The following is an 8,811-nucleotide window of genomic DNA, read 5'->3' as shown; positions in this document are numbered from 1 at the left end:
ATTAATGCACAATGTACATTACAAAGTGCATTAATATGGCCATACAGAAGTGTATAACCCCACTTGCTTTCGCGAGACAACCCCTTTAAGTCTGTTGAAAGGAAATTTATCCACAAATCTTCTTTTAGAGATTCCTGTCAAGACGCAACAATTATTAGAATATTCTACTTCCAGAGGTTGTGGTACAATGATGAGCTGGAATTTTCAAGGTGTTGATTGTAGATATGGTCCTACCACTGCTTAGTACTTGTGACTTGTTAATATTGTTGTTTATCCTTTACAGCAAAGAACAGAATCCATGGACCTCATGAATGGGACACAAGTGACCATGTTTGTGTTCTCTGGACTGACTGATGATAAGAAGCTTCTCCCATTTCTCTTCATTCTCTTCTCAATTATTTATATTATCTCTATAGTAGGGAACATTGGCATCACAGCTCTTGTCTATAACACCTCCAAGCTCCACTCACCCATGTACTACTTCTTGAGTGTCCTCTCTCTGATTGATGTCTTATATGCTTCCGTCATTACTCCAAAAATGATTTTCGATCTACTCTTGGTGAATAAGGTCATTTCATTTACTGGTTGTGCTCTCCAGTACTTCTTCTATGCAGCTCTGGGAGCAAGTGAAGATTTCCTGCTCTCCACCATGTCCTATGACCGCTATGTTGCCATCTGCCACCCGCTTCATTATATGACTATAATGACTAGGAAGAAATGTCTACGTCTTGTTTCTGTTGTCTTCTCTGTTGGCTTCTTACAGTCATCTGTGCACACCAGCTGCACGTTTAGTCTTCAGTTTTGTGGATCAAACCTCATCGACCACTTCTACTGTGACGTCCTACCAGTGCTCAAACTGTCCTGCTCCAACACCTTCTACTGTAACATGGTAACATTATGTATTGTGGGTGTAGGGACTGTAATCCCATTCCTGACCATCATATTTTCATATATGCTCATTCTATCTACAGTTTTCCATATGAGATCTGCTGAGGGCAGGAAGAAAGCCTTAAGCACATGCTCCTCACATCTTATGTGTGCTTCAGTCTTTTACATAGCAGTTTTCTTCAACTACTTACGCCCTCCTTCTAGTGTCTTCTCAAGTCAAGACAAAGTGTCTTCAATCTTCTATGCAGTGGTGACCCCAATGCTAAATCCACTTGTATACACTCTGAGGAACCAAGAGATAAGGAGGACCATTGAGAAAGCAATGCATAACCTTACTTCAGCAAATAGAAATTCTTCAGTTATTACACATAGGATGGGGACATAGGTTAAAATAATGTATGTCTAATCTGTGGAAAATAAGAAGATAAGACTTGGAGAGGAGTTGAGTGTAGACAGGATTTAACTCTGACATCACACTAAATTTTAAGCTTTGGGTGAAGTTATACTTTACAACTAGTTGGGCAAGTAATATGGAAATTTCCTTGTAGAACCAAACTTGCCCACTCAATGCCTGGGGCTCAATGTTCAAAGATATATCTAAATTGAAGACTGCAGTCGATTAAACTGGTCAACAAATTTTTACAAAAGTCATGTTATTGAAGAAATGATTAATTTTACTTAGCTATTTTTCTGTGCTTAGCATGAATATGACAGTGAAAATGCAAAATTGGCTCTATTTTTTTTTTTGTAATCTGCAATAATTGTTTTCATCGCGAGATGCATGCCAATAGTAATAGGCCTCTGGTTAAGTCAAGCCATAGACTAGATCTTAGATCTCTTTGCCTGTCTCTTGTACAGCTGCTCAGGAGTATCTCTGTGGAGTGTCCAGCAGTAGTCAGCCAGCATGGCAGTGGACCATTTTCCATGGTATCTTTGCTCAATTGTTACGATATCTTGATGAAAAGGTTCGCCGTGTTCATCACTAACCATACCACAGTTGTCTGGAAAGAAATCCGGATGGGAATGAAGGTAGTGGATCTTTAGAGACATATTGCAGCCAAGTTTCTGATACTGCATCAGCATGTCTTGTACAAGTTTCTAGTAGTTTTCTGCACTAACATTCCCAGGAAAGTTTGTAGACATTGATGAAAAGCATTTCATGCTTGAACCGGTCATCCTTGAAGAGCTCTCGAATCTGAAGACCCACAAAAACTCCCTCTTCAATCTTTAAAATGTTGGGATGTTGTTAGAGTCCTACTGGATACATTCACATGGTGAAACACAGAAAATGATCTATATGAAATATCTTCAAAACGAGAACCAATAAAAAGCGTTCATGGTCATATTCATGTTCAGCACACGGATATACTACAGATTAGGACCTTTATAAGTCAGTAACAATTTCATTGTTGACCAGTGTTATCTACAGATATCTTTCACATAAGAAATTGTGACTCCCCTAGTCAGGGTAGGCAAATAAAGAAAATACCATTTGTGGTAACACATAATATGCTGGTTGACTTCCCCTATCCTTTTTACAGTTCTTAGCCCTTAGTGCAGATCACTATGAAGGGTATTGACAAGAGCAAGTAAAGTATGGGTAGTAAGACAAAGCAGATACTGAGGTCACATTCCTTACATGTGTCTATGGCATGCAAAGATCAACACTTCTCTACAGGCACACATGGATTGTGGTGAGAAATGAATAAAGCGGGTGCAGCTGAAAAGCCTGGAAGGTTATGGAGTGAGTCTGTGCAGAGTTAGGAAAAGGGAAAAGATTCTAGCTCAGTGATTCCCAAAGTGGTCTATATGGACCCCCAGGGGTAGATTTTGACTTGCTGGGGGTCAATGTCTGCAAGAGAAAAATTTGGGGGTGTACGAGATGTAAATGAGGGTCCATGTGAGCGGACTCCATTTTGGCAGGTCATCATCAACATTTAGGCTTTCTGTGAATGACACCATACACCCCACACAGATTGTACATAATACTTATAATAGACTTAGAAGTTACTTACCTCTTTGATATTTCATAAAATTGTTTATGAGGAGTTCATGCAAAACGTCTTGTGCTCCGACGATGGACAAACAGACCTGCGCAGCCACTGATTTACCTAGAAAGTTTCTACTGCGCATCATTTTCACGTGATCCGCCAGAGCCAAGAAGTTTTGCGCGAACTGTACCCATCTGCTTTGTGGTGAGCTATGTCCATGTGCAGGGCTTTACAAGTCCTCATACCGGCAGCGACACATTGCGATCTACTTGTGGCTGATCCTCCATTATAGACTATCGCAATAAAGCTTTTGATAGCTTCTCCATTTTCTTACCTCATAGAAAATAGTTTTAGCGGGGTCGCCAAAAAAAAAGATATTGATTGCAAATCACTGGACTGGGGATTTGGGACTATCAGAGCGTCCGGCTCGCCCCTCCCACTAACAGCATTATTTGTGGATTAATTTTATGTAAGAATTTCATTAGGTTCTGATTTGTTTCATCCCAAATCCAAATATTTACTTGTATTTGTGTCTTTGTACATGGTTTTCTTATTTTACAATTGTCCTCTCTACAAAAAGTCAATCTTAGGCCAGCTTCACACGGCCGTCACGGTGCCCCCCCCCCCCAGAGACCCCAATACTTACCTCCGGATCCGGCGTCCTACGACCCGCATGACGCGCCACAGCGTCATGTGACGGGTCAGCGGCGTCATATGACACGCCCACAGCGTCACATGACGCGCTGGCCGGTCATATGACACGCCTGGTGGTAGTCGGGGAAGCGGTTTCGAGCTATCTTCCGCTGTGCTACAGCGGAAGATATCGTGACGGACGGGCTTCCATTGACTGCAAATAGAGCATGCCGCGGGTGAGGACGGGTGATTTTACGGTGCGGAATTCCGCGGTGCAATTCTGCACCGTAAGCATTGTGCTATTAGATTCAATAAAACCTAATAGCTGCGGGCAATGCAGCGGCGGAAATCCGTCCTTGGGGAGGAGCCCTTAGGATTTCTTCCCCCTAATGTTTTTATTAATGCTGCGATATCGCTGTTTTATTTAATGGGACGTTCTAATGTTAACATCGCATCAAACCAAAAATCACAAACGCACAAACTTCCGATTTTTGTGTGATGCAATTTTAACATTGGAAAGTCCATAGGCAGAAAGGAGTATAACAAGCAGCATATGGGAATCCTTCTTATTAAAGATGTCATCCTTTGAGGTGTCTTTATTGTGTCCATTTTAAAAGCGACGTTTTAGCCCACTTCAGGCCTTTTTCAAGCTTAACCATACTAGATATATAATCCTCAATAAATAGCCATCACCGACAGATTAACACCCCCACATACTTGTGACTGATTGGCTTTCCAGGAGAGGCCCACAGGTGCAGACCGCCAGCAACAACCCTTCATAAGGTATTTACGCATATACCTGTATACAGGTAGAAACCACAAACATTATGGAGTCTGACAGCGTCCCGGTACTGTACTGCATGCGCGAAAACTAACCTATCTAACTGAGCTGCCCTAGTGGTACAGAGTGGTGACGCTGGGTGATGAGAGAATGGATTAGTTTGCACATGCAGTACATTACCGGGACAGCGACAGGCTCCATAATGTTTGTGGTTTCTACCTGTATACAGGTATATGCGTGAATATGTTATGCAGGGGCGGTAATTAGCCCCTAACATGCTATTTAAAAATGTTTTTTTCTGCTCACGAGTGGAAATCAATTGTGATCTTCCGCTCATGGAGGAAAGATTGCAACATGTTCTATTTTTAAGCGGATTCCGCGAAGATGGCTTCCATTGAAGTCAATGGAAGCTGTTCGACCCGCGGCCCTTCTGCATTTAACATTGTGGAAAGATTGCAGATTCCTAATCATCGCTAGGCAATTACATGGAAAAAGTCTGGACGTGGTTTAGAAAAAAAAGTCTAGACTGTGCACGTCCGATGGCGAGGGGTGCGAACCATCCCCAGTACTAAAAAGAAGAAATGACAGGTACGTGCGGATGCCGCTTGGGCACATGGTCGGATTCTGCTGAGGTCTCCCTCATGTGGAATCTAATCCGGCCATGTGCAGTGGGCATGAAGCAGGCAAGGGTCTACGGAAATCAAAAAAAAAATTGGCAAGTGCTGCATGAGACAAAAAAGTTTGGGAACTTCTGATTTAAAGAGACCCAAATGGGTGAACACAGAACTTGCACACATGTTAAAAAGGAAGAAAAATATGTTTATCAAATGGAAAGAGGGGGAAATATCTAAAGAAGAATATAATACGGACTTCAGAAATTGTAGAGCAAGTGGCAGGAAAAGAAAGGCTGATAATCAATTGAGTCTCAAGCTCCAGATAAATTACATCCTAGGATGCTAAATGAAGCAGCAGACTTAATTGATAAATCACTCGCCATAATCTTTTAAAATTCCTGGAGAATAAGAAAAGTCCCAGAAAAAGGGAAAAGGACAAATGTTGTGCCTATCTTCAAAAAAGGAAAGTAGGTGGATCCAGGAAACTACAGGCCTGTGAGCATGACTTCTATCCCGAGAAAGGCGATTGAACAAATGATTAAACAGTCCAATTTCTTGGACTTTCTTGAGTCTTCTTTGATGGTCTCGTATCCAGTCTGTTTTGGGTAAAGGGTTATGCTCATCTGCTACTTGAATTCCTAACTTAAGGTTGCGGGTAACTTTCCTTGATAGCCAAACATTAAGTAGTAAGGCATATATCCTGTGGAACAATGTGGGGTATTATTATGGATTGGTACTAATATACCTAATGAATATCTGCCCTTTCCTGATTAAAAGGGGCTATGCATGCACAGAAGAATCACACGCTGACACACAGTTCAGATGAATGAAACTCCTTTATTCTAATCAAGCTGCATCGGGTTTTATAGGTAGCGTGCATAGTTAATACGTCATTTGTAGCTGACTGGTTGTTGCCCTTTTATGGGTCTCTTCCTTCAAGAGCTGACGTCCTTATCTTGGGTGCATTCCTGGATGGAGGTGCCATCTTGAGTTACACGGTGGGAGGTGAGAGCGAGTTAGTCAGCATTTAAAGGGTCAGCGTGCATTAGTAGTGAGGTAAATAAGCACATATTTTCAATAGGCATTTTACTTTGTTTATTACAGTCCATCACAATTACCCTTCAAATTACTATTTTATCTGTCCCTAATCCCGGGCCTATCTCATCTGTCTCTATGTGCCTTGGAACTCTTTTGTGCCCTACGTTAGATGAGTCCTGGCTATCCAATGACCCCCCTTGCCACGGACTTTGCACATAGAGAGGTCAGATGCTGTCCCTATGAACTTAGAGGTATGATAATTGCTTAGGGGAAAGAGTCTGCAGGGGGATGTAGGATTTCTCATAGTCCTCTGGACTCTCCATGTTCAGCAGTGTTGGCGCAGCATTGTCCACGACCTTCTCACAGAGTTTCTCTAGGCATGGTAGTACGCAGCAGGCTATGACGGCAAGGATAATCAGAATTACAAGTATGGTTATCCCTACCTGAGCCAGCATTCTCTGCCACCCACTCATCCAACTAAAATATTGGTCCCATGGGTCGTTTATACCTGAGGTTTTCTTTAGCTCCACTGAAAGTCTTCTAGCTTTTTGACGGTGTAACAAAGTCCTCCAGGGGGTGGGGGTGGCAATGACACTCTAGACTAGAAAGTGCATAAAACTTACTTCAGTTTTATTCTTTAAAGTACACTCCAGGCAAAGCAACAGAAAAGTCCATTCAAGGTAACACATGCAAATATGCACCATGCAGGGTGCTCAGAGGTTTCCTCACGTCCACGCTGTAAGGTTGTATTCGCTCCTCAGCTTGTCAGACACTGACTTAGAGCTGCAGTCTTTTATGCCCCAGTAACGGGGTCAGTGCCTACAGCTGTGTTTTCTGAGAACCAGGCTCAAGTTATGGACTGGATCGCCACCCTGTCCAGATTAAGAGCCTGGGAGGGAAATATACGCCATCCACAACTTCACCCTTTAACTGCCTACTGTATAATACCCTTGATGCACTAGCCTGGGTGCCCTAGATCTCACCCACAACCCCTGTCCCTGCCTACTTGCCTCCACTCCTGGCTAACCCCTCACCAAAGGGACAAAAAGTTTCAATGATGACTTATGAAAAACCCTATGAACCCTCCATGTAGCTGGCAAATCAAGGTCATAAACAAGTGGATTTACTACAGGCGTGATGACAAACTGATGCCAGTTTCAAAGACGGAACCTTCATTTGAGATTTCTAGAAGGCAAATATACCTTCTGTCCCATCCTATAAGGTTCAGATACTCACAGACTCTTCCCACTACGCAACTGCATACGAGCCCCAGTTGCTTCCAGGTTCTTCTGTACTTCATTTCATACCCCCTGTAGCGTCTGTGGCGACATCAGCTGCAGGACAGGTAGACGGAGTAGAAATAGCTGTAAGGAAGCGAGGATGCTGACTATATACGCACAGGAATGGAGATACCCTAGTAGAAGAACAAGTACGGTTGTTTAGCGCAAACTCTGCCAATGGCAGGAATTCTGCCCACTGATGAGCCTTTTTGCTAGCAAACAACCATAAATATTGCACTATATCCTGGTTCTTCCACTCCGTCCGACCATTAGTTTGCAGGTGGCATGTTGACGAGAAGGAAAGCGACGTTCCCAGGTTTCTACAGAAGGCTCGCCAAAATTGCGCAACAAACTGAACACCGCGATCAAATACAATGTTCTCGGGTACCCCATGTAGACAAATGATTTCTTTTACAAAAACCTTGGAAAATTCTATTGCAGAAGGTAGCTTCTTTAACGCCACAAAATGTGCCATCTTTGAGAAATGGTCTACTGATAAATGTGACCATGGACAAAAAGGCACTGGTAACAGTCTCAGAGGCCCCTCGGGACGCAGACGACGACTTTTACTGCGTGCACAGGCAGAGCATCCCTTAACAAAGTCGCAGATCTCCAGAGACATGCCTGGCCACCAGTAGTGTCTAGTACAAAGATCCAGAGTCCCTTGAACCCCCGGATGGCCTGCGAGAACAGATGAGTGAGACTCTTCAATGACTCTGAGAGGCAAGGACTCTGGCACAAACCATCTGCCCTCCAACACCCCTGAGCGAGCGTCCTGCTGACGTTTTTGTAGATGAGGAACAAGATCAGATTCTACAGCTGCCACCACCACCCCAGGTGCCAAGATTTTCTCGGGAGCCAATGTTTCACTTTCCGGCGAACTGAAACTCCTTGAGAGGGCATCTGCCTTCACGTTCTTCTCCCCTGGAATATATAACGACAAGGTTAAACCTGGCAAAAAACAACGCCCACCTGGCCTGACGAGCTGTGAGTCTCAGCGTTGATGAGATATACCAAGTTTTTATGATCAGTATACACGGTAATGGGATGCCTTTCCCCCTCAAGATGGTGATGCCACTCTTCTAGAGACCACTTAATCGCCAATAACTCACGATTACCCATGGCATTGTTATGTTCCGCCGAACTGAACTTCAGCGAGAAGAATGCACATGGACTATACCCAGGTCTCCCGCTGACTTCCTGAAACAATACAGCCCCCGCCCCCACCTAAGACGCACCAACCTCAATTAAGAACAGTCGCCGCGCATCAGGCTGTACTAGCATCGGGGCAGCAGTAAACGCCCTTTTGAGACGACCAAAAGCTGCTAGGGCCTCTGGCGACCATCTTGCTAAGTCGGCACCCTTCTTGGTAAGATCGATCAGGGGTTGAGCAATAACAGAATAATTCTTAATGAATCTACGGTAGAAATTTGCGAAACCTAAAAACCGCTGGAGAGCTTTCACGTTATCTGGTCTGACCCATTGGGAGATTGCTGCCACTTTATCACACTCAATTTGAATCTCTGTGGGTGAAATCTTATAACCAAGGAAAGACACTTGTTTAGTACCAAAAATGCATTTCTCCA

The 8,811-nt window shown here is 43.5% G+C and overlaps 1 protein-coding gene across 1 annotated transcript; it reads left to right on the top strand.

Annotated features, from left to right (window-relative positions):
• Positions 1-298: 298 nt before the first annotated feature.
• LOC136610462 (olfactory receptor 5B12-like) lies at positions 299-1,273 on the top strand. Its single transcript, XM_066589690.1, has one exon. It carries the CDS (start codon positions 299-301, stop codon positions 1,271-1,273), a length of 975 nt encoding a protein of 324 aa, XP_066445787.1.
• Positions 1,274-8,811: the final 7,538 nt, after the last annotated feature.

This window comes from Eleutherodactylus coqui, chromosome 2, assembly GCF_035609145.1.
Source record: "Eleutherodactylus coqui strain aEleCoq1 chromosome 2, aEleCoq1.hap1, whole genome shotgun sequence".
NCBI lineage: Eukaryota > Metazoa > Chordata > Amphibia > Anura > Eleutherodactylidae > Eleutherodactylus > Eleutherodactylus coqui.
Note: the sequence above shows the minus strand (reverse complement) of the source record. Positions and strands in the feature narration are given on the sequence as shown.